The following is a 23,707-nucleotide window of genomic DNA, read 5'->3' on the forward strand; positions in this document are numbered from 1 at the left end:
GCGAGTGGGTGTTTCACGTAAAAGAGCACGGCCGTTATCGCGCGGAGGAACGATCGAGAGCGACGAGCTCTACACTCCCGACCAAACAGGAAACATTCGATTCCACGGAAGTCTCGTTACGTGCGCTTCTCCCTATCCCATTCGAAAAACCGTTCTTCCTCCATTTTTTTCCACGTTCGATCACGCGATGTAACACCGAGCTGCCCGTTTTCACGTTTCGTGTCTATAATCGTCGGTTTATAGATTCTTTTCTTTTTTTTTTCTTTTTTCTAACCGGCTGCTCGTACTTTTCCGTTTCTTGGGAACGGAATTCGCTCACGGTTAGGTTTGCGCTCGATGCGATTGGAATCGAGTACCAACGAGATCGGAGAGATCGTCCCTTTTTAGGTATCGGCGATCGATAACCGAGATCGAGATTAACACGGTTTGCGCAGAGTGTACAGAGAGTTTTGCGTAAAAGGGTGAAGGACGTTGCGAGGAAACTATCGTGGCCGATATTACGATAAAGTTAGTTACGGTACGACGATAGTTTAATAAAAGGGAAACGCGTACAACGTTTACGTAATTATTCAAATCGTGCGTTTCAATCCGAAGATGCAGAAATGTACAAAATACGTAAAGTATTACTCGTAATACTGGCGTTATATAAGGCTTATTTATCGAAACCAAACGAATGCGTTTCAGTGGAACCAGTTTCTTCTTAAGCTTCGTTTCTTTCGTACGTATAAAAACACGAATTTACATAACATTCGTCTAATCACGGACGTAACAGCCGTTTAACTTACAATGCGATAGTCGCGAGCGTACGAGGCTATCGCGTTAGCTCGTGCGCTGCTTTAATTTCGTGCCAATTCGATCGTCGAAAGATCTCGGAAAGAAAGAAAGGAACGAATACCTGCTTCCATTCTATCAGGAACCGAAACGACAGATAGAATTATGGAAAGAACCGAAGATCGATTTACACCTAGTCGAGAATCGTCGAGAGCGAAACGAGCGCGAAACTGGCAACTTTGCTCGAACGAAAGGGAATTTCACGCGGAAACGCGTTGCCGACTGAAATCGGTTTCCACGTGGAAATGAATTCCGAGCGAATTGCTCCATCCAGGTGCGTGGGCCGTGCGCTAGCCTATCGCTTTGTAATTCGAGTTACTCAATTCGAAAGGCTGGTGAACGAAGGCAGGAGGTAAAATGTGGGTCAGCGTGCGCGTGCAACCTCTAGAAGGGAGGAAACACGGTCGGGACCGTATCGAAACATCATCGGGTTCCATTCAACCGGGAAACACGAGGAGCCACCCCTGGCTTGTGTGCAGCCTTGAAAACGCACGACCATCGAGGGATATTCGCAACCTACCTACCTACGCACCCTTCTTCTACTCTCCTCTCTCTCTCTCTCTCTCTCTCTCTCCCTCCCTCTCTCTACTTTCTCGACCGTGTTTCACCGTGACATTTCTCTCTTTCCTTCTTCCGCAGAAAGAGGAAACGACTGCGCCGCAAACTGCGTCCCTGACCTATTTCCAACGGCTGAATGGTCTGGACGTGGAGCGGCAGCCGCGCACGCTTCTTCGTCCGCCATTGTGTTCTAAGGACAGGATCGTTCCAACACGCACACGCCCACTTCCTTCGTGGACCGGTAGAACGTTCAAGAGAAACGGCAATGGCAACGATTTGTTAAGGTTTCGAAAAAGGTGGACGCGAAGGTAGCAACGTCGGCGCAAAGGTTACCGGCGATGATTACCGTAGCGTGGCTGGAAAGTTGACTAACGGCACGCTTCTCTCCGTATCGCCGCGTCATATCCATTCGATTTCTACGCGTCACCATTTTCACCAACGACCACCAGCCTCTCAAGACGAAAATTTACCGGATACCAAACGCTCGCGGTGCAGTTAAATTTGAACGTTTCGATCCACGCGATATTTAACCACATCGATGGAGATTCGATCGCATCCTCGCAACATCCGCCAGCCAACTTTGCAACCACGAACGGTACGCGTCTTCTCGCGTATGTACGAGCATGTTTCGGTCAGCTACGTCGCGTTAGTCGCACCACGTAGAAAATCCACGACGACGATCCTCGAGCCATCGAGAGAAAGAGAAAGCTACGAGGCGAACCGTTAACCAGCGAAACGCGTGGTCGATGAATAGATCGTTCCACGAGCTTCGCTCGGAGTGAAAATTCCTTTCTCACGGGGGTGGATACCCTCGCCGCTCGTTAATGCGTGGTCCGTTAAAAGCCGGTGAAAGAAACTGGGTTATTCGGCGAGGATCGATGTTTCGTTTCTAACGGTACGCGCTTAGGATCCAGGTAAAAGAAAACGCTACAACACGAGGGATGACGCTGCTGGACCAGATGCTTCTCCGTGCTTTTAAGCGTTATCTCTTCGGACGTTCTTACGGTTTTCTCGCAGGACACGTGAAATCTCGTTGCCTGTCCTTTTTGATCGAGTACGATCTCTAAGAATCCCAGATAGAAACATCTACCACCTAGGCTGCGGAGAAAGCCCGAGAAAAACCGTTTCACCTGGAAAACCCTTCCGGCTGGATAAGGCGAGTCGGTCGAGTCGAGTGAAACGGAACGAAGGACTTCGTTATCGTGGACATTAACAATCCGGTTGGCTTTTTAGGAGCAGACGCCGTTAAAGGCGTGGTTGCGTAACCTAATGGCGAAGAATCTAATTTCTTAATTGCGTAACGCGGCTCCAAGCAATACGTGTCCCGGGCTGGAATTTCGTCGACTTTCTTTTCGCTATCTCCCACCCTGAGAATCGGTCGGTCGATCGGTCGGTCGGTCGGTCGGTCGGTCAGGCCAGAAGTCGAAAACCCCTGTAGACATCGACGGTGACTAACGTAACATCCGTAATGTAAAATAACAAAAAAAAAAAAAAAAAAAAAAAAAAAAAAAAAAAAAAAAAGAGCGAAAGGAGGAGAGGGAAGAAAGAAGGCGACGGCCGAGTCTCGAAGAGAAAGCGTCGCGACGATTCGTCGAAAAGGTCAGTGGCCAGTTTACGAATCACCGGGTCGAGGTCCACCGCGTTCAGGTCCACGCGGACGTTGGATGGCGTTAATTCGTCGACGATCGAGCGTGGAGAAGCCGAGCGCGGAGGTATGGGGAGAAGGGAAAAAAGATGTCAAGGACGACGGTGGCCAGGAACACACGGAGAACCCGTAGGTAGGACGCGTCGTACGGTCGAGTCAGCTCGAGGAATTCGTCGCAGCGGCGGCATCATGGCCGGGACAAACGACGGAATCTGCTTACCATTTGATTAGAAAATAGTACTCTCGTTTTGCTCGTGCACGGGCTATTGTATAACGAGACCGACAGGCCGGTAACGAGCCTCTCGACGCACGTACGATCGTACGCGGGCAGAACCGTGTGTTCGCCGTTCTGTCCATTACGTAACGTTAAGTGCCGTAGCGGTGTCCGCGAGATGATATAATAACGGCGTACACGCGGCCCTTTACGCGTCGTACGTGTGCCTCGCGTAACGGATGGTTAACAGCTAAATTATCGGTCATTATACTTGGCTAGAATTTTTTCCATCGACGTACGGCTTATCGGTTACGAAGCTCGATACTACGAGCTTATCGTCGCTCCTTCGTCCGTCCGTTCTGTATCGACGTTTCTCGTGCGGATTTCCTGGTGACTTTTACCTGGAAACGACGACGACGGTTTCTACGGACGCATCGCTCCACGAAGAAAAATAAATCGGTTCGTATTCGCAGAAAATGGAATTTCCAAACGGACCAGCGAGACTCGACCGGTATCGCGATCTACTTGAAAAATCAGCCGAAGCTACTCGACCCTTTTCCCTTTTTCCTTCGTCGTTCGTCGAGGCCGCGTTTGATCGCTCCACCGATGAGACGAAGGGAAAGAAGAGAAAAAGAGAACGTGAAAAATAAAGGTGAACCCGATTACGCGATTTCACGTTTGCCCACGCCGCTCTTGCCGGTGAGATGGACGCGAGCAGAGGGACACACTCTACACCTCGTTGCTATAATAGTCTAGGTAGCTCTAGCGTAGGCTCGCCTAGCCCACAACACGCTTTACTATGTAGGTCAGGGCTGGTGCATTCAACGAGCGAGCTGCTCTTCCTCTATGCACCGTTCGCGTAGATACCTATAGCTAGCGATCGAGCCCTCCTCTCCTCTCCTCTCCTCTCCTCTCCACTCTTCTTCTCTCCTCTCCTCTCCTCTACAAACCGTGGCGTTCCTTTCCTTCGCTTCGCCGCGCATCTAGCGGGTGTTTCGTTTTCTTCTATTATCACCGGATAGTACGTCGTTATCTAGTTTCTAAAATCTCCGTTAGTCTGAAACACAACTTTTATCTCTCGACTTGGGAACATTTCGGAGATCGAATTTTATCGGTACGTTCGACCGGTGCATTCGAAGACTGAATGAACGCGAAGTTGGTTCGTGATCTATTTAAAGGTGGTTAATTGGGACACCAGAGAGCGGTACCTCGCCACGGCCACTGATCGTCGGGCACAACGCGTCTGTTATATCCATCGTCGAAATTTGCGATCGTCGTTTGTAATCGCGGATAGATGTGCCGATCGAACACGTTGCGTCGTGATATCACGCGTGGTTATAAATATCGAGATCGTTGAATTCCCTCGAGATTTCGTAGCGTTTTTCCCTCGACGATGAAACTCCTATTATACCTGTTAGGAGATAGATGCATGTACGCGCGTATTGTACGAGCGAGGATCGAAAGAGAGGTACAAAGACAAAAGGAAAACGCCACGAGGCGAGCGCATCGCGTTTGTATCGAACGCTACGAACCTGCGATAAAACAAATTCATTGCTGTTCGAGATGTACGAGAGAATAGAGCGCTGCTCGTTGATATTTCCAGTTATTACGTTATACATGAAATAATCGTTCTGTTCCAATAAATGTTCTATTTAATAAAACGTTATACAGTATTACTCTAACGATAGCCCGATTATTTTGTAATTTCTCTATCGCGCGTTATCCGTTTCCTACACGCAGAGATTTCTAATATCGCTTGTCCATACGTTCGGGAGCTCATTTCCATCGATACATTCGCAATTATCGATCCCGTATCGACGTCTAATCGAAACGAATAGATCGGTATCTGTGCTGCGCGGCGAATGATCGCGAAACGCGAGCTTCCCGCGGAGTTGAGGATTAATAATGCGGTTACGATGGCTAATTAATCGCTCAGCTTCCGAGTGATTCTTCCAGGGCCGGGGTGGTATCGCAGTCACGTTCGTAATTAATGCGCCCCTTGTGCGAGATATCGATCGCTCTACAGGGTGTCCCTTTGAAGCGGCGATGGTACCGATAGCGCCGGTAATTGCCCCGCTTCCACGTACGTATACCTACGCTCGTGAACACACCAACGACCTACATGTTGTGCTCGACGATCTTTCCGCATCTGCATCGGACGAACCGATCCGATTTTTACCCGATTCATTTTGTATTTCGCTTGCCTTGCGTTAGAATCCCATCTACCACGACCCACTCGTACGATCGTTTCAGAGGCCAAATTGATCGATTAACTTCGCTGTACGTTTGCACGATCGTAGTGCTCGACATCGACGAAACGAACGAGTCGCTTTCGTAAATTGATTCGTCGCGACCGGATAACGCACGTAGCGAACGATTCTCAGGTAAACTTAAAAACCACGATGTTTCTCTAACATCGTCGGCTCGTTTAGCGATCGACTAATGGATCAACAAGTTTATGTTCGCCCGACAGGACGAGTTGGCTACGACCGCGAAGCTTGTTTCTTCGAAAAAGAGTCTCGATCGCGCGATAACGCGAACAGCGGTACTCCGATAACACATCGACCCGACGATCGAAATTTTATTTCGAAGCATCCGGCCCCAATTTCTACAAGATCCGTTTATTCCCTTCGATTCGATTCGCATCGATTGCGTTGGCAAAGTTGTACATCGACGATTATACGGCAACAGTCAACGGCCGTGAAAAGATGGAAGAATCGCGTCCCGTGCGCGATATCGATCGCGGATCCAATATTTATTCTCGATATAGTACGGCGGGTGTCGCGTTTCCATAAGCAGGTTCGTCGCGGGGATAAAAGAATCGCGGCCACGCGAACGATCCAAGAGCCTAGGCGCGTTGATAACCTGCCTCGCGATGCAAATGACCCATCGTAGCCGAGCGTACGAGCATGCTCGATCGTCCCCCTTCGTTCAATTCGGCCGCGGTCGACGCCATAAAAACCGCAGACGATTGTGTCAAGGTGAGGTCAATTACTCCTCGAGAAAGAGCCGGTTAACCGGCGCATCTCGCGCCATCATTCCGTCGTCCTTCTAACGTCGAACGGCTTTAAATCCGATTATTCGTATGAAAATGGCAATGGCGATTGCGTTGGGCGAATCAAACGGTAAGCTTTGGTTTTTCGCGTGGAACTTGGAATAGATTGGCATTTAATCGATCGAAATTATAAATGGTAACGAAGTTTAAGTGGAAATGACGTGGTAAGATATATCGTTTCCGTAGTGGACTCTGAGCGTTGAATTTCGTTAATTCCCGACCTCGTGGTTAGTATTTGCAACCTTGCCAACAATATCGGATCCATTGTTCGTACGAGTCGAGCTACGCTTTTAAACGTCTATTCGGTGATCCAGTTTCTTATATCGGATGTCCGCGTCCGTCGAGCGCGATGTTCGATTTCCGAGCAGCACCGGGAAGAAAACGAGGAAATCGTAACGCGAAACTATATCGCGGTTACACCAGTTACTCGCGCGTTCCAAATTCCAGAAATATTCTAGAAACTTCGTCAACGAGGCAGCTCGCGACTTTAAAATATAACGTAAATCATGCAGAAGATGAGAAGCTGCGGTCGAGTATCGTGGAACGGATCGACTTGGATCGATCACGCGGACGGCGCACATATTTTTCCTCTATTTTTACAAAGGACTACGCTCCACTTTCATTAACCGTCATACGTGCCAAGTGTCAAGCGTCCCTGCAATTGGGACACCCGGTAGACGAAGGTAAGCGTCTCCGTGCCAACGTTCCAATAACCACCCAAGAGCACAAGGACAGTCTACCCCAGTTTTCCTATTGCGACCGCCTACGGCACGTCCTTCACCCCCTCTCCTCTCTCGCTCGCTCACTCTCTCCTCTGTGCTCGGTCGCTCTTGGTCGACTCTCTTCCGGGCCGATCGGCGTGGAAAATACCGCGGGAAATCGATCTCGACCGGACGGAGAGGAAATTCGTGAGGCGTGAGACCACGCCGCGCGGATAAAAGGGTGGACCCGGCGTGGAAAGGCCGACGCCAGAGAGGGTGATCATCCCCTTCGTCAAAGACGGACCAAGAAACCGCGTTGGTTTCAAGGAGGAAAAAAAAAAAAAAAATAGGGATCGCTGCTCGTTCGTGTGTCGAGCCGAGCTTTCTTTCAGCCCGTAGACGAGCTATAAAAATAAAAAAAAAAAAAAGTTTCACGCCGTTCGAGAGCGGGAAAAGTCGGGAGCGGCGTTTATTTAAGAACCACGAGGGTTCGTCTATTTGAGATTTTTGTCAATCGAGGAGTTTGCAGCCACGAGATGCCCTTTCACGGTAACGCGAGTAAACTGAAAATACAAAGATCCGCTCAAAATCAGTCGCAGTCCAGGTAACTAACGGTAAACCGATATTCGTAGTTACGAAACTTTTGCATTTTTCAACATCGAACCTACACCTACGAACATCGTTCCATGTTTTCTGACAAATTCCGCCATATAAAAATTGCTTCCGAGACACGAATTTGTTATCAAAAAGGCTACAATATCGTGGAGAAAGCGCGAAGGCGAACGATTTCTCGGACCATCGACGCGAGTGTCGAAGAACGATAATTTCGATGTTCGCGTAGATCGGTCGAGTTTTAGAATCGTCGTTGAAGTCGAGCAACATTTTTTTCGCTAGATTACGTTATTTGCTTATTGACTAAAACGTGCCAACTATTCTCTCCGATGGAATGCCGACGCCTTGTTATTGTTTATGCGCAACGACTGATAACGATCCGTTTCTCGCCTGATAATTAGCGAGCATAATCTTCTCCGCGTGATCTTCGTGAATATCTAATCAAGTAGCTCCTACCATCGTTGGAAACTCGCATCAAAACTCGCACACTCGATCGTATTTCGTGTCTTTTTTTTTTTTCCTTATCGTTTATCGCGATCGATCGAATATAGGTCAGTTTCGCGGACGCGTTTAAAAACGATTCGAAGCTACGTAACGGCCGAGCGTACGATTCGATAGGATCGATATCGACGAGATCTAGCGCCGTTCCAACGAAATCATCGATTCCGCAAGCTGGCGAAGTGCACACGAGTTTCGACTTCCATCTCGTTTCCCTTTTTCCTCTTTCTTAAAATCTACTTTCTCGAAAATCTCTTTCCGCTTACCACGAAGAAAGAAAATCAAAATATCCACTCTCTTTCTCAATGACGAAGAAAAGATTCGGAATATATAAAAAAAATTTCTAAAACCATCGCGAAGTACGTCGAACGAGCGTCGTTCCATTAATTCGACTTTCTATAAGCGGCACTCGACGGAGAAAATTTTCCTAGCAACTTGGTGAACCGTGAAAGTCGAGCCAATCGAGTAATTTGACGATAAAACGCGCGTTCGAGGGTCGTGTTTTCCAAAAATTCATCTGGTCGTGTTGGGAGTCGATCGTTCGTTACAGTCTCCTTTGGTTTTTCCTCGAAGATTCTATTATCGAAACCCGTATCCGTTCGAAAGTCTTCCTGTTTCGAAGTAGTTTATTCGTGAGAAAAGACGAAATACGTAAAAGCTGGCGTTCGACGATATTCGCAGAAGGATAGTAAAATCAGATCGAATATCGAAATGAAATATCGAGAATCTGTCCTGCGTAAAATAGAAGTAAAGAAGTTCGAGTAAAGTAAAGTCGATTATAACTCAACGACACCGATTTAAGATTAACTTCAACGTGGGTAAATCAACGCGCTTTCCGCGATTGTCTTTTCCCGCATCGTCCTCGTTGAGTGCACAGTCGGAAAAAATGTCCCTGTCCTTAATGGCTTACGTTTCGTTTCTTAGATCGTATCGATGTATTCGAATTTATCGTGTTATACGTCAGCGGAGGAGAAAGGTCGATTTAGCCTAGGATTCATCCAGGAGAAGAAAAGGAGGGAAAGGTGTCGGTATGGCGCCGCGGCGGAACGCCTAGGCAGAGGCGAAGGTACGAAGGAGGGTAACCGCAGACAGGAAGTTAGTCCTTCCTTCCTCGCCGGGCCAATATCCTGAATTACAATGAGGCGACGCGTTTCCTCGAACAGTCGCAGGCTATTTAAATACAGCCAGCGACGGTTTCCATATATCGCCACGATATATAGCTGTCCCCCTCGGCAACAGCGTCGCACGGAAGGAGGCCGAGCGCGAAACCGTCTCTTATCGCAATTCAAACAATGACAAAGTTCGAGGTAAAAGAACGATGTCTCGTTACGCGTCCGAGATCCTCGAGCCAGCAGCCATCATCCGACTAACGTGAAAGTGTAGCGACGGTGAACACATCGGCAAAGTGAGAGTCTTGGAGAAAAGTGCACAGACGCGCGATGACCGAGGAATTCACCAACGTCGGATTTGCGGAATTTGTGACACGACGCGTAAGAACATCGGCGATAGTAGTTGAACGCGTGGAAAAACGATTAGACGAAAGTATCTATAACGCTGTTACGGTATTAGTTGCGCGAAAATTGCCATTGATATAGAAGATAGGAGAGGAGAGAAACAAGCGGCCGATGAGACAAATCGAGCGAGCCGAGACGCGCGAGCGGCAATTAAACAAATTCGATTTCGATTGCTCGATCGATGGAGCAGAGGCCGAGTAAAGGTAAAGGCTGTTACTTTCGGATACCTGCGATACGAATAAGAGTGGAAGAAAGAGCGCAGATTCGACAAGGTGTTACCAACGTGGAGTAAAGTCTAGATAACAGAAAGGGTTCGTTTCTCGGTGATTCGTCGACACGCAGGGCGTTCCCGTTCCTTTCTTTCTTTCTTTCTTTCCTTCTTTCTTTGGTTGGCTCGCGTTGATCCGAGAACGATCTCACCCGTTGCCCGATTAACCCCGCGGTGGCTGCTCAATCGACAGACACTGCTTTCTTCCCCTTCGAGGCGATCGAACGGTCTTCATTTCCTGATTAACCCGGCGGAGGCCCGCCTCTCTCTCTCTCTCTCTCTCTCTCTCTCTCTCCCCCCCTCTCTCCTGTCCCTCTCCCTCGAATATAAAGGAAGAGAGTGCAGCCGGAAGTAATCTGTCTTCCTCTGCTCGTGGCGAGGCACTCTCGCGAAAAGAGAGGATAAGCGAGGGCTGGACGGAAGGAGAAAAGGACGGAGAGAACGTCCGCTCGAATTCACTTGGAGTGATTTAAAGGCTGGAATTATCCTTTTCTCCCCTTCCTCGAGTATCCTCCTCTCCTTGCTAACCATTATATATCTTCTGTTGCGTGCCTCCCTCGACTCTTTTATATCGCAACGTGGATGATCCTCCCTCTCCCCTGCTCCTTCGCCTCGGCCTCTTCCTTTTTCTTTTCTGCCTCGTCCACGAGAGCAGAATCAGACTCCTCTCTTTACCACGTGTTTCTACGCGATTACGTATATTATACGTATATGAATATACGCGCAGGGGACAAACCGGGCAAGAAGAGATTTTTTTTCTCTCTCCTTATCAGCAACCGATCTGTATCTGGTTTTGTAACAATCAGACGGGTCGGTGGTCGCGTAATTTCGCATCATCTTATCTTCGCTTGGCTCGTAGTAGCCGATATACACCGATAAAAAACACGCTTCCACGTCGTTCGTTGGCACGCCTGCACCATTCGCGAAAATCCGTTTCTTTTTTTTTTTTTTTATCCGACAAACTATTAATAATCCGTTCGACTGCTTTGCGTAGAATCGTCGGCCCACTCGGAACTCGACGAGCTCTCGATTAACAGCAGATGGATATTAGGTTGCTCGATACGTCTTCGAAGCGATGGGAATAATAGCGGCGGCGATCAACCGTTCCGCGTTATCCTCTTTCTTTGTTTCACTCGTCGAATATAACGGGCGATAGCAAAACGCAAGCAGGAATTCGAGTTGTCATAGGAGATAAATTTATAATCCGTCGACCGGCCAGCTACCTGCTCCGTGAAAGGTTTCGAAAGCTTTTCCGGATACCGCGGCAAAGAGGGGGCAGACCGCAAAAGCCAACAAGCTGGTCATCGGTAGCACCGTAGTTAACTTTATAGTACACGCGGCCGAATTTCTTTCTCCTTTCCCTCGACGACCCTTTCTAACCTTTCGTTCCTCTTTTTCTGTCGGCCCTTTCTTCAAAGAATATATCCGGCATACGCAGGATGTTATAAAAAAACCATAAGATTTTGGGATTACGGTATTTACCGAAGATTTGAAAATGTCTAGGGAAGCTTTCGAAGCAAACTTTCTCTATGCCGTTTCTTTTAATAAAACCAATTCGGCCGATACAATTTATTGGCTGTAATAAACGCGCAACGACTGATTTCGTTGTGCTATTTATGGACTGCAGATTTTCATACGAATTTGCATTTTTCTAAACTAACGACCAACGAAATTACGCAGCTTAAACGGCGATCTGTTTTATCAATTTTATCATACTTTTGAATATCGCGTGCATTTGATTCGAAAATAAAAACGAGTCTCCTCGCTTTTATACGATTACACAGGTTACCGGAATAAATTATCGCTAAATGGAACTCGCATCAAAGCAAACGCGTAACTTAGTTCCCGAGTTTGCCTTAGTCCAAACCGTGAGTCATTTTTTACCAAATACCAGGCGATGTATAAAAAATATTTTGAGAAAAGACAAGACCCTACGAGCAAGGACGAATCGTTCGGCCGCTAAGACTTTAAGAACGTCGAGGCTTTTCTTTCCAGCCACGACAAATTCATGGAAGGGTTCGATATTCGATCTTTCCATGTAAACAAACCTAGATATTTTTTTACGCGAGACGAAAAAAGCGGTGTAAAAAGCGTGAATGTTCCGGCTGACAGACGCTTTGCTTTTTTACGGAGGACAAGGATCAGCGATTCCTTCTTCGTATCGTATACTAAACACACGCGTGCCGAGCTAGTGGTCTCGCTGTTCGTCGATTCCTAACAACCGTCTATATACGTAATTCTTTGTCTTTTCATTGTCAGACCGTGCACATCATAGCCGTATAAAATTTCCCCGAAAGCCTCGAAGCTTTCAATTTTCTAATGTTCACCTTGGTCGGTAAATGAACTGGGTGCGTGAATCTGTTCGATACGGGGCCGGTTGTAAAATCGAAGGTTGTAAAATCGCCTTATCCGGAGGGAGAAAAGCTCTGGAGGGCACGCGCAGGTTGATTCATTTGTCTGGAACTGTGACGAAAATGGAAACAAGAGAAATTTTTTGAAAATTCCCGGTCTATTTTGCACTCGACCACTCCTCTTGCCTTTTCTGGCGTTAGAGTCTGAATAAAAAGGGATCTTCCGTTGACAAAATCCTGGGGTATCCTGAAAAGGATTAAAAATGTTTTCCCTAATTTCCGGCTTTCGTCACGCCCTACAGCTCCTTTCACTCAAAAGAATCCCCTCGCCGTTTACGGCCCTTTCTTCCTTCGACTTTTCAAACAAAACAGTAAATCTACCGACTTACTTGCGACAGATAGAATCTTCGTACGATCTCGTATAATTGAAGAAAACAAATTTTAGCCAAGTACGCAGAACAGCGAGTTATCCTAGAATGGACCCACTAAGAAGACGGTACCGTTGCACAGCCTTAAGAGTCTTAACAGCCTTAACAGCGGTACGAGAGTTTAATTTTATTGGGGCTGGAGCAGGTCATAAGGTATTATCCTCGTTCCGTGACAAGAAGCAGTGAAATCTTCAAGGGGCACGATAACGAGCGAAGAAACTGCAAAATTATTCGACGAGTCGAAATATATATCGTGCTACGAGGTTTACCGTCGCCCGAGTCCCGTCGTCGAACGACCTTCGCGGGTTCGCTTGCGTAATATTTTTATCGGTCGAAATTACACATACGTTCACGCATGCACGCACGTACTCTCTTTCTTTGTCTATCGTTCTCTCTCTCTCTCTCTCTCTCTCTCTCTGCCCCTCCTGCCTCCCTCTCGCGAGCCCGACAGCTACCGAACACGAGAACAGTCGGGGGCACGTATTTTCGGTCGAATGCGAGTATGTACGCCACGCACGCTTTGCCTGCTTTTTTCTCGCTTTCGCGCTTCATTTTTATGTACCGCCGGTGGAAGAGATATAGCCGGCTCATAAAATCGGTCAGGTGTTGAAGTTTACATGTTCCGAGAGGCGAAACGGTAATTCGAGACACGTAAGGAGGGTGGCTGCAGGAGAGGGGGTGGGGGGAGGGGGAGAGGAGAAGGTAAGTAGCTCGTGTCTATTCATTAATGTCCTTTTCATTATATGTAGCATGCGTGTAAAAAATATGCAATTTCCTATTTTTCGCACAATGCGTGTACAACTGTCTGTAACTGGTTACAAGTACGTATTAGGTCATCCATCGATACGTAGGATAATAAACAAAGTAAGAGCTTTTCGGATAACGATTAATTACACCGGACGGTATACCAATAATTATGCCGGACAGTAGTTAAAATATCCTAGGATTTTTCCCAGTTCCAAGGTATGTTGAAATATTCGAAATTCCGCTTGTAAATAAAGTTATATTATACAGGCTGTTACGAAATAACGATTAACAATGATAAAGAACAAAAACTTTAGTTCTCCTCGCTTTCGAAACGGGCAATAGGTCATTTGATATATCGAGTTGGAAATGTATTTCGCGGTCTAATATTCAAGGTGTTTCTCTCGAATACGGCCACATCAATCGGTGTCACCGATTAATTTATAATCTCGCTGTATCTCTTCCACCAGTAAGAGTATACGCGTGTGTCTGTGATCCTTCGATCATGCGTACGCCTACGTATTGATAAGATTTCGCGGTAGAAGGGAGGGGACGCAGTCCTAACCACGTTCGAAAGTCTGAATTTGACCGCGAAAACGATCGATTGGTCGAAAGATTCGCACTTCCTGGTTCCCGGCTCTTCCATTTACGGTTCGTTAGATAACATCGTTGACAGCTGCGATGAATACGATTATCGAATCGAAATTGCCGAGATTATCGACGATTGCGTGCGTAATGCGGGAGGATAGATTTATTTTATAATTGCGAGAGAAATCTCGTTACATTCCGCAATTTCGTAAAGATACGATAAAAAAAGGAGAAAAAAATTGCGATTAAACAGATGAACGATTAAACTGCCACGAGCGTTACGATTCTAACGAAAAAATAAGCGATTCGATTCCGAAGCGATTGTATCGATACCTTCGAAGGAGGCGCGTAATGGCGGCGAAAAGGCGCGAAAATGCAGGAACCGATAGGTGTAACATTACGAACGTTTATACAGTCGTAGGAAATTTATATACACAAGAATGTATATACATCTTCTTTTGGATCCTATTTCTCTGGTCATATTTATATAAGAAATCTGAAGGCGCAAAGAAAAATGCTGGGAAAGTTCAGGATACGTAAAAACGTCTAAAATATCCGAAGCGTATTCCGTAGATGAAAGAATTTTCTATCAAAGTCACGCTTTTTCCGTTAGATAAAGATACGAATTTGCATAAATATTCGCAGTCTAGCCATACTCGTGGAAATTAAAATTTACATGAACATCCGCGGTGTAATGAAAACTCAATGTGAAACTCACGGTATCTTCTCATAAGATTCTTCTTATACGGTTTGGTACCGGGTGGTCTGGACCTCGATCTCGTGCTACCGTCTTTCTGATTATTGTCGGAACACGAGTCGTCCGAGTCTTCGGAACAGGTACGATCCTCTCTTTCCTGGGAGTATTCTGGGGTGGACGTGGCGGCGACGAAGCATCCTCGTAACCTGAGCGCTGCCGCGGCATTCCCGTAGTCGTCGATCGGTTCTTTTCGATCCTGATCCTGATCGTTCTCCTCCCTGGAGAACTCCGCGTAGTCGCCTACCCGAACGCTCAAGTCTAATGGTTGATCCTCGAGCATCGTTTTTATCTTTGCCAGCCTCGTTTCCTTGCTGCCAGTCTGTGCCCACGAGCTGATCCACGGCTACCACAGCACAGTTGCCATCTTGATCTTCAACGATTTGTACTTGACACTCGTTCGATACGATGTAACATTACACTCGCCGGTCGATTCTCGATTCGATGCGGCTTTCTTTCTCTTCTTGGACGTTTCTTCTGTACAAATTTCACCGTAACACGAGAGAATTTCACGCGAGAAGAATCACAGGTTCGATATAGACGCGATTTATCGTGCTCGACGAGTTAGACTCGAACGCCGGATCGAGCGATCGGATTACGAATCGATTTAAGAAAAAAAGCGTCGCTAGAAAGAATTATTTTGGATAAAGTCGGCGAAGACGCGATAACACGAGTCGAGTGGAATAGAGATGGAAAAGGAAGAATAGATATCTTCGTGGGAGGTAGAACTCTTCCGGCAGTGTCTTCGTCCCGTGTGGTACGCGTGACGCACAGCGGATACTCTACCGGCAGTTTCTAGCGGCAAACAGTTCTCGATACTAGCGACGTTTCCGTGTTGATCACGTTGTTTCGGATAAAATCAACCATTCCTCTCGTTACTTCTTTCCGTTTGTCAACATAGATAATGATGTACGTAATCGGTTGCACTTGTCAAGAAAAAAACGGAGAGTGACAGGGGGCAGACAGGTTACAGACGGACGTTACGTCGCAGCCAAGAGGTATCACGCTGTTCTTTTCGATCGGGGATCGAATCCAGAGAACAGAATCGATTTCACGTAACAATCGCACTTTGAAAAATGCTCGTTCGCTTCACTGTATAAACTGCGTTCCGTGACTACGTATTTAATATATACACACATATATATGTATACACACATATATATATACATATGTACGCGTGTGTCGGCGAGTATCACGTAGAAGCCAAGAGGCAGAAAGAGAAAAACGCGAAACAGAGAATTGCCGAAGCGTATCCACGTTCTCCGCACCGAGGCTACGGTTGCCGGTGGCACACTGACTGACTCGGAACCGGGGTAGCCCGCTAGTCCAGACTCGTTCACTCACTACTCCAGACCCACACTCCAACTCCGAGCGCCGGACTCGCTCTCGCTCGTGTACACCGCACACAGTACTCTCCGGCCGCTAGAGCCCACCACCTTCGGCACTTTCCGCCGGCCGACTTCGGTTCTTTTCGGTTTCTACACTGCCTCGATCAGAGTCGGCGACTTCACGTACATGCCGGCACCCACACACAGTCGCGAGCCGTCGCTCGAGATGCGCGGATGCGTAGCCTACCGCAATGTTCGAGCCGGTGATGCTCCCTCCTCCGCCACACACACTTTCTGCTCTTTTCTCTCTTTCCATCTTTCCTCTCCCTCGCCTTTTTTCCCTCTTTTTTACCACCTCTTTACCTCTGTCTTGCTCTCTCTCTCTCTCGCTTCGTTTCTTTTCTTTGCCCTTCGAGCAAACAGTCTCGTGCTTCTTTCTTTCTTTCCTTCTTTCCTTCTTTCCTTCTTCCTTTCTTTCTTTCTTTCTTTCTTTCTTTCTTTCTTTCTTTCTTTCGCGCTCTGCCTTGGTTGTTCACGATGGTTTCGCAAGGGAAAGCTATTTTTTCGTCTATTGGGATAGGACACACGAAGAAGCAGCCAACGAGCGCCGTCTTCTCATGACATTAACCTTCGATCCTCGACTGTTAGAAACAGCGGGCGGCGACGTGAAATATGGATTGTTTTAACGGCGGCTTTTTTCAGACCAACCTACTCCACGTATCGTAGGAAGGAGAACGCGGATCCTTTGCTCGTTCTTCCGACCATTCCATCGCGACGAAACGATCCGGTGTCGTCGGATGAACCAAGCGTGTGCAAATCGGTACACACGTACGCGTAAGCGTTTCGACCAGTCCGTTTCTCTCTAATCCCTGACATTGTCTTCTCGAGGATGAATTCGAACGTTAACGAGCAACAGCGGCTCTCGGGACGGTATAGGAAGAACCGAGCAACGAGAAACGAGACTGGAACGATTGCGTATGCACGGTACACACAATAGGTGAACGTGCGTACGAGGTCGCGGCGGAAAGCAACTTCCAATTCGACGTCTCGTTGCAGCCGGTAAACACAGGTGCAACGAAAACGTCGGAAGTGTTTTTGCAACGGGGCATACAGAATGAACCTTGAGAGTGACCGATTTCGTAATTTCTCTCGGCTCGCCGTTCCGGCGTCGCTTCCATTGTAACCGAAAAAAACGATCTTCGAGATCGTGTTTGTTGGGTTTAGGCGAGCCTCGAATCAACATCGTAAACCGTTCCTTCCACGATCGAATTACATCTGTTTCTTTTCGTAATTACTCGTTGAATAACGTGTTCCCGCATTATGATCTTTTGCTCTTTGAAACCAGTTAATTCGATATTATTGCGAAATCACGACTCCTCCATCAATTTCTCATTAAGAGAAATATCGATATTTTTATTATCGTAGCAGGTATCGTACGTATTACACGAGGCACTAACACGGACCAGCCGCACATCGGGCGAAGGCTAATCTTCCTTCGGATTGATTGCTTCATTTTCGAAAAATTAATTGAAAAGACTAACCTAAGATCGTATTTTAATACTGAAATCTAAAGGAATCTCTTTTCAGAAAATAGAATCGATCAGTTTCCGAGAAATCGTGGAACGACGGTCAAACGAATCACGATTTTTCCATCGCAGACTGACAACGTATGCACGGCAACCCGTCAGGGCCATTTCGAGATTTCATCCTAGAAACGTAACGAGCCGCGTACGAAGGGCTTGTCCGCCAACCAGAAGCTCTCGGATCCGTTTCCTCGATAAGTGAAAACAGGTTGGCCTTAATTGCACTTCCTGCCGTCGAACCTGCGATTGCATTGTTGCCGAAAAGCGTTTTTCGCAGACTTCACGCGCTGCGATCAGCGACCCTGCGGAATACGAGATCGTTCCAACATTTACAACGAGGAATTCGTTACGCGTGCGCACCGACGCGACGATCATCGTCCATGCATTTGCATAGAAAACTGAAAACACACCGACCGCTGCGATAAACTTGCTTTCTCGTCGGATCTCGGTTCCAACCATCGCCGAGTCTCGCGATCGTCTTTGATTCGGATTTACGCTGGTCGATTCTTTGGTCTTTACGACTCCTTAACCGTTGCTGCGCGGTCTTAGACGGAACCGTATTTTTCTCAAAAGCCAGCCGGCTTCTCGGTTGGAACGAAAGCAAGATGGAGGCAGGGAAATTAAAAAATCGCAGCAGGGTTAAAAGAGCGAATTATCGCCGGATCGATATCGAGCTCGTCCGTCAAGTTTGGATAACCAGTCTCGAAGTTTTATCGTCGTTTGCACAGCGACGGCCATGCGTCAACGACCCTTTCGTAAAAATTCAACCGGTGAATTTCGAAAGTAATTTAGAAATTCATCGTGCTTGAGTTTCGCGAAACTTTAAATTTGAATTCCATAGACGAGGGAATATTTGAAAGTCGAAAGATTAGCCACCGAGGGCAGGAGTGATTTATGGGCGCGAAATTCGCTAGGTCCACAGTCGGAGAACGTTCGCATCTGCGTTAAAGGGGTTGGTAGCGCGACGTACGCGCGTAGAAACCGGGCTCGCTATCCTCGATTTGTCGTCCCTCGCCACGATGCGGAGTCACCGCGAAGCCGGGGACAGGCCGAGAGTTATTTTCGCGCAAAAACGGCCGACACTGCCGGCCTGGGAGAGAAAACCTCGTAACTCTCGCCGATCTTGGAACGGGATGACGCCCGATCCAGGAAAAGTACGATTTCTAATCCATCACCGAGACTCCACCGGCCCCGTCCTGTTTCCTCGACGCGACGCCACGCCACCGAACGTCACTTTCCGCTTCTCCGTGATGCGCGCTCTATTTCCGATGCAACGTTCCTCGTGAATCAACCGCCGCCGTTTCCCCCATTCGTCCTTCAAGCGACTCAATTTTTACCTTTCGCGGTGTCTCCTGTACACGAGACAAACTTCGATCTTCGTTTCGATCTTCGATCGTTGCTTCGAACCGGGATTACGTTGTTGCACGTACGTAGGTAAATTGCAAGAGAATTGCGTTTATCGGAACTTCGATAAAAACGATCACACCGCGCAAAGTATGGTACGAATCATCGCGAAATGCGTTTTGAAAATTTCGCAATTTTTACTCTACGTAGCACGTTCGAGCGAGTAACGTCGAAAGAATCGCAGAGAACCGGTAAACTGCGACCACACGAAGCGTCGTGATCCGTTGAAAATTGAAATTCGTACGTGTGCGAAATGAAAATTTCTTTCGGAGAGAAGCAGAAAAAATAATATTCTCCTTTTTCTTTCTACGCAACAATTAACTTGTTAACGTGTGAGTTTCTAATCGAGAACGATATCGCGTTCATCTGGCGCAAATTCGTAGCGTCACTTTCGTTTTCGCGGTCCGCGTCCCCTGTCGATTTTGTTTTTGTTCCACGGCACAATTTTCCACGAGCCGGTGTGTCGCGTTCTCTTTCCTCCGCTTTCTACCGGCGAGACCCATCCAGCCTTTCGAGATCTATCGATCGTTCGATCCCGCGTTTTTAACTCGCGAAACGCCGCCGCGATCGGACGAACACGGTCGAATATCGGTCGAATGGCCACCGTTCGAGGGAGAGAGGGTGGCAACAAGAGAAAAGAAAACCGGAGGACGCGTCTGAACGAGTTCGAAGAGGGGAACACGAAGAAAGAGAAATTTCATTTTTTGCAGGACAGCGAGCAAGAGACGCGACGTTTCCTGTCCAAACGACAGCGAAGAAAGTGTATCTAGGCCTTTTTCCAGCCGCGCGTTTCCCTGCCATTAGAATATTCAGCCTGGCGCTTCGAAGAAGCGCCAACGCGCGCGTTTCTACCAACACGCGTTTCGTTCGTTACAATCCCTCTCCGCAATCATGTTCGTGCACAGGGAAAACCGAGGAAAAACTAGGAAACGTGCTTCAACTTGAAAGACATCGTCGTAGAACTTTGGTCGACGGCGAAGCGCAAGAAACGAGAAGGAAGGTCGAAGCGCAGAAAGCGAAATGAGCTCGCGAGTCTCTCCCGAGTTTCGACTCGACTTTCGTTCGACACATGCGCGTCTCGGTGCTCGCGAGACGGCGGCGATTTTAATTTCTTGTTATCGTGCGGTGGCGGCGCGGAGGCGAAAGAGACGAGGAAGAGGTATTAGCCGGCGATTCAGGCCGAGACTAACGCGCACTTTTCCTCCGCTGCGCGTTTCTCTGGTTGGCGCTTCGTCGCGGATGATTTCTTCGTGCATCGTCGGCGTTTCTTCCTCCATCGAACGATCGCGTTCGACGATCGAACTTTACGTACAGTGCGGTTGGCACGACCAACCCCGACAAAGGACGGATATCGATTGGAAAGGACGGCGTGGTTGTCGTCTCGACTCGATTAGAACGGAGAGGAGCAGAGCGGAGAGTAGGTGGCCGGTTCCGCGGCCGGTTGCCATGCCGAACGAGCCTGCGCTGCTCCAAGTGCCAGAAACCGTGAAGGAGGCCTCTCGTGATCGCGACTTTCCAAGGACACGAGGGTGCGTGGATACGTGGCGTGTGCGTGTCGGCTCGTTTTCCTTTTCGCGGCGAAAATCACCGGCGAGAAAGAAAAATCGGCGCGCGCGCGCGCGCGCGGCGCTGTGCCAGCGAAATCGCCGCCACGTTCCATATAACACACAACAGCCAGCTATTACGACAATTTCCCTATCGCGTGGATTTTTTTTTTCTCGCGGACGAGTCGTCCGCGCGTTCCGCCGCTTTCTTTATCGTCGGCCGTTCGAAACCTGGCGAGCGTTAATAATCCAATTAGAAGTACGATCGACGGAGAGAGATAAGACCGGGTTGGTTATAGCTCGCCAGACTATGCGAACGATCCTTTCGACCGCCGAAAGAACGAACGGTCGGCTTTAGGCTGGAAACGCCGTCGCGTCCTAATTAACCTCTATTCCGACGATTCTTTTCACCATCGATGGTAAGACGAGCTTGCAAATAGCTCAATCTCGGTGTAAGGAACACCAAATGCAGAAAAAGAAAAAGGGAGAAGAGGAGGAGGGGGGGGGGGGGGAGTAGGGGAAGCTACGGAGCCGGCATTAGGAGGAGGAAAAGGGAAGCGAAGGGCAGACGAGGAGGACGTGCACGAAGACGAAGAAGAAGAAGAAGAATCCCCCTTGGCTCACGTCCGCGAGAACCGGAAAGATTCCCTCGATCCGCTACGAACGGCTTCCAAGGTCCGCACTCCGTATTCGAACGACCCCAACACACATACGCACATGCACACGTCTCAACCATGACGTATACACGCGTATACGTGCAAGTAAGCGTACAAAAGTGCGCGCACGAAGAGGAAGAGAAAGAGAAAGAGAAAGAGAGAGAGGGAGAGAGGGAGAGCGAGAGAGAGAGAGAGAGAGAGAGAGAGAGAAGGAGAGAGGTAGAATAACGTAGAATGGCGCACTCACGCACTCGCGCCCTCTCACACGCGTGCTTTAGACGCACGTCCGGCCAAACGAGCCGCGAGGTTATTGTTTAAAGCGTTCCCCTTTATTGTGTCTACAATGTGCTCGGTCACACGCGGCCGGAACAGCCAGCCGCCACGTTGCGGCCCTCCTCGTCGCTAAACGCTCTTTTTATTTTATTATTCTATTCGGTTGCTGCACCTCGCGCCGCTGCTGGGCGTTGCCCGACTACCAGCCAAAGCTCGCTGGACTTTTCATCAGGATCCTCTCTTAATTACTCGGGGCTGACTCGGCCACGACGATCGAGCGTTCGATACGACGTTCCATCGATAGACTCGCTGGATCGTAAGCCGCGTTGCGTCTCGACGGCACGCGATAGTCGATAGGGATAGTTACGCACGGAGAATGGAACGAAAGGTTTAATCGGTAAGGCAACCTCGTTGATCCTAGAAATACGCGTACGTTCGCGATCGTTAGTCACGCGCCACGAGATTCTCCTTCGTTTCGTTGCCAATTACTATCAAACGTATTAGACGCAAAGACGACGAAGTCCGGCGATATCGTATCGCAGAAAGAAACGTCGTAGCAGAAAATGGAACGAATCGCGAGGAAAAAAGCTGTTACATTTAACGACGAGTATAGGTGATTCGCGCGGCATTTACGCATGGCAAATAATTCGCCTGTGCGGCTGTGGATGCCGGTTACGCGGGACCGTAAACGCTTTATCGAGGCCGCATCTCGCGAGGTAGAAGCGCACCTGCGCTCGAAACCAGACGACGAGCACGACGAACACGACGACAACGACGAGTTCCTGTTGGCGGAAATTGCCGGTTTCCAGGCAACAGCGTGGACACTGAGGCAGGTCCGGGTAGCCGATTATTGTTAAAACATTCGGTATTGTGTCTACAAAGTCGATCGGGAAAGGCAGGAGTTTGGCACCGTTCCACGTACGAACGTGGTCGAACGTGCGCAACTTTGTTCTCTCTCTCTCTCTCTCTCTCTCTCTCTCTCTCTGTGGATCGAGTGCCGCTTCTTGGCAGGAAGTCGAATCGCATTTAATTTACCATACGCTCGTCGTTGGCCACAAATTCCTCTTCAGCTATTTATACGTTCGATGGTATATTTAACTGTACGTACACCCTACACGGACAAATTGTGATTCGTAATGGAAGGAAAAGGGAAGAAAGAAAAGCGCTGACCCGATCGATGATTAAAAACGAGTTACGATCGTAGGTGAACTGTAGTGAAAATGCCTAGCGAGAGAAGCTTGCCAACTGGCAAGCCTCCATTCTTCCTAGTGGCACGGAAACACACGAACCGTGGCCGTTCTTCGAAGGATTTCCCTCGAGAGTGGCAATTTTCTGGCGCGAAAACCTTACTTCCTTTATCGTCCGACGAGCGTCCATCCGCGAGCCTAGTGGAAAGACAAATCCTATCCCGAGACAATTGCCCTCGAACGTTGCAAATCGCTATAGAGCAGCGATGCAAGGTTAATCCTATCCGCGTACCGCGACCAGCGACGAATTCTCCTCGTGTATACTCTTTGCAAGTGTACTTTTGAACGTTGAAAAGGGGGAAAGCCTGAACGGATAAGAAAGAGAATCGAGAGCATCGCGAAGGATTTCTGTCCTGTGGTCCCATCGAGGAATCCAACGTCCCGGAGGCGCGCGTCGCGATGCCCAAAGATCGTGTCGTATCTCTTTCTCCATGCAACCACGACGTGCAACACGTTAAGAGAGAAAGAAAGAGAGAAAGAGAGAGAGAGAGAGAGAGGAGAAGGAGACGAGACACACGGACGATGGAGAAACGTCCACTAGGAGAAAACGCGAGCGTAGAGTCGCGTGCATGCATGTGCGAAGCTAGCGGCCGGTTAGCATGTGCACGTCTCGACCGGCGACTTGGAAAGGGGAAGTCGTCGACGGTCGAGGATCGAGAGAACGAGCTGAAAAGAGGAGGAGGAGGAGGAGGAGGAGGAGGAAGAGGAGGAAGAGGAGGTGGAGGAAGAGACGAGAGGAGGAAGAGGACGAGGAGGAGCAGCAGCAGCAGCAGCAGCACCAGCACCAGCACCAGCACCAGCACCAGCACCAGCAGCACCGAAGCGCGAGGAGGATGAGGTGGACGAAGAGGGAGGTAAGGTGGCGGTAGGAGGGCTAGAAAAGAGGCGAGAGGGAGGACGGACAGACGGAC

The 23,707-nt window shown here is 48.5% G+C and overlaps 1 protein-coding gene across 6 annotated transcripts in view; it reads right to left on the reverse strand.

The window, feature by feature from the left end:
* Positions 1–23,707, reverse strand: part of LOC126865274 (ecdysone-induced protein 74EF) — a 144,953-nt gene that overhangs the window by 37,149 nt on the left and 84,097 nt on the right. Inside the window, exon 1 of one of the 6 annotated variants that reach the window (XM_050617654.1) lies at positions 14,726–17,541. The exons of the other annotated variants lie outside the window; for them this stretch is intronic. Within the exon in view, the coding sequence (XP_050473611.1) occupies positions 14,726–15,044 (319 nt within the window). The 5' untranslated portion in view covers positions 15,045–17,541. Of the gene's footprint in view, positions 1–14,725; positions 17,542–23,707 lie in introns of those variants that run through there. 6 annotated transcript variants of the gene reach the window in all.

The sequence above is a fragment of the Bombus huntii genome, chromosome 4, assembly GCF_024542735.1.
Source record: "Bombus huntii isolate Logan2020A chromosome 4, iyBomHunt1.1, whole genome shotgun sequence".
Lineage (NCBI taxonomy): Eukaryota > Metazoa > Arthropoda > Insecta > Hymenoptera > Apidae > Bombus > Bombus huntii.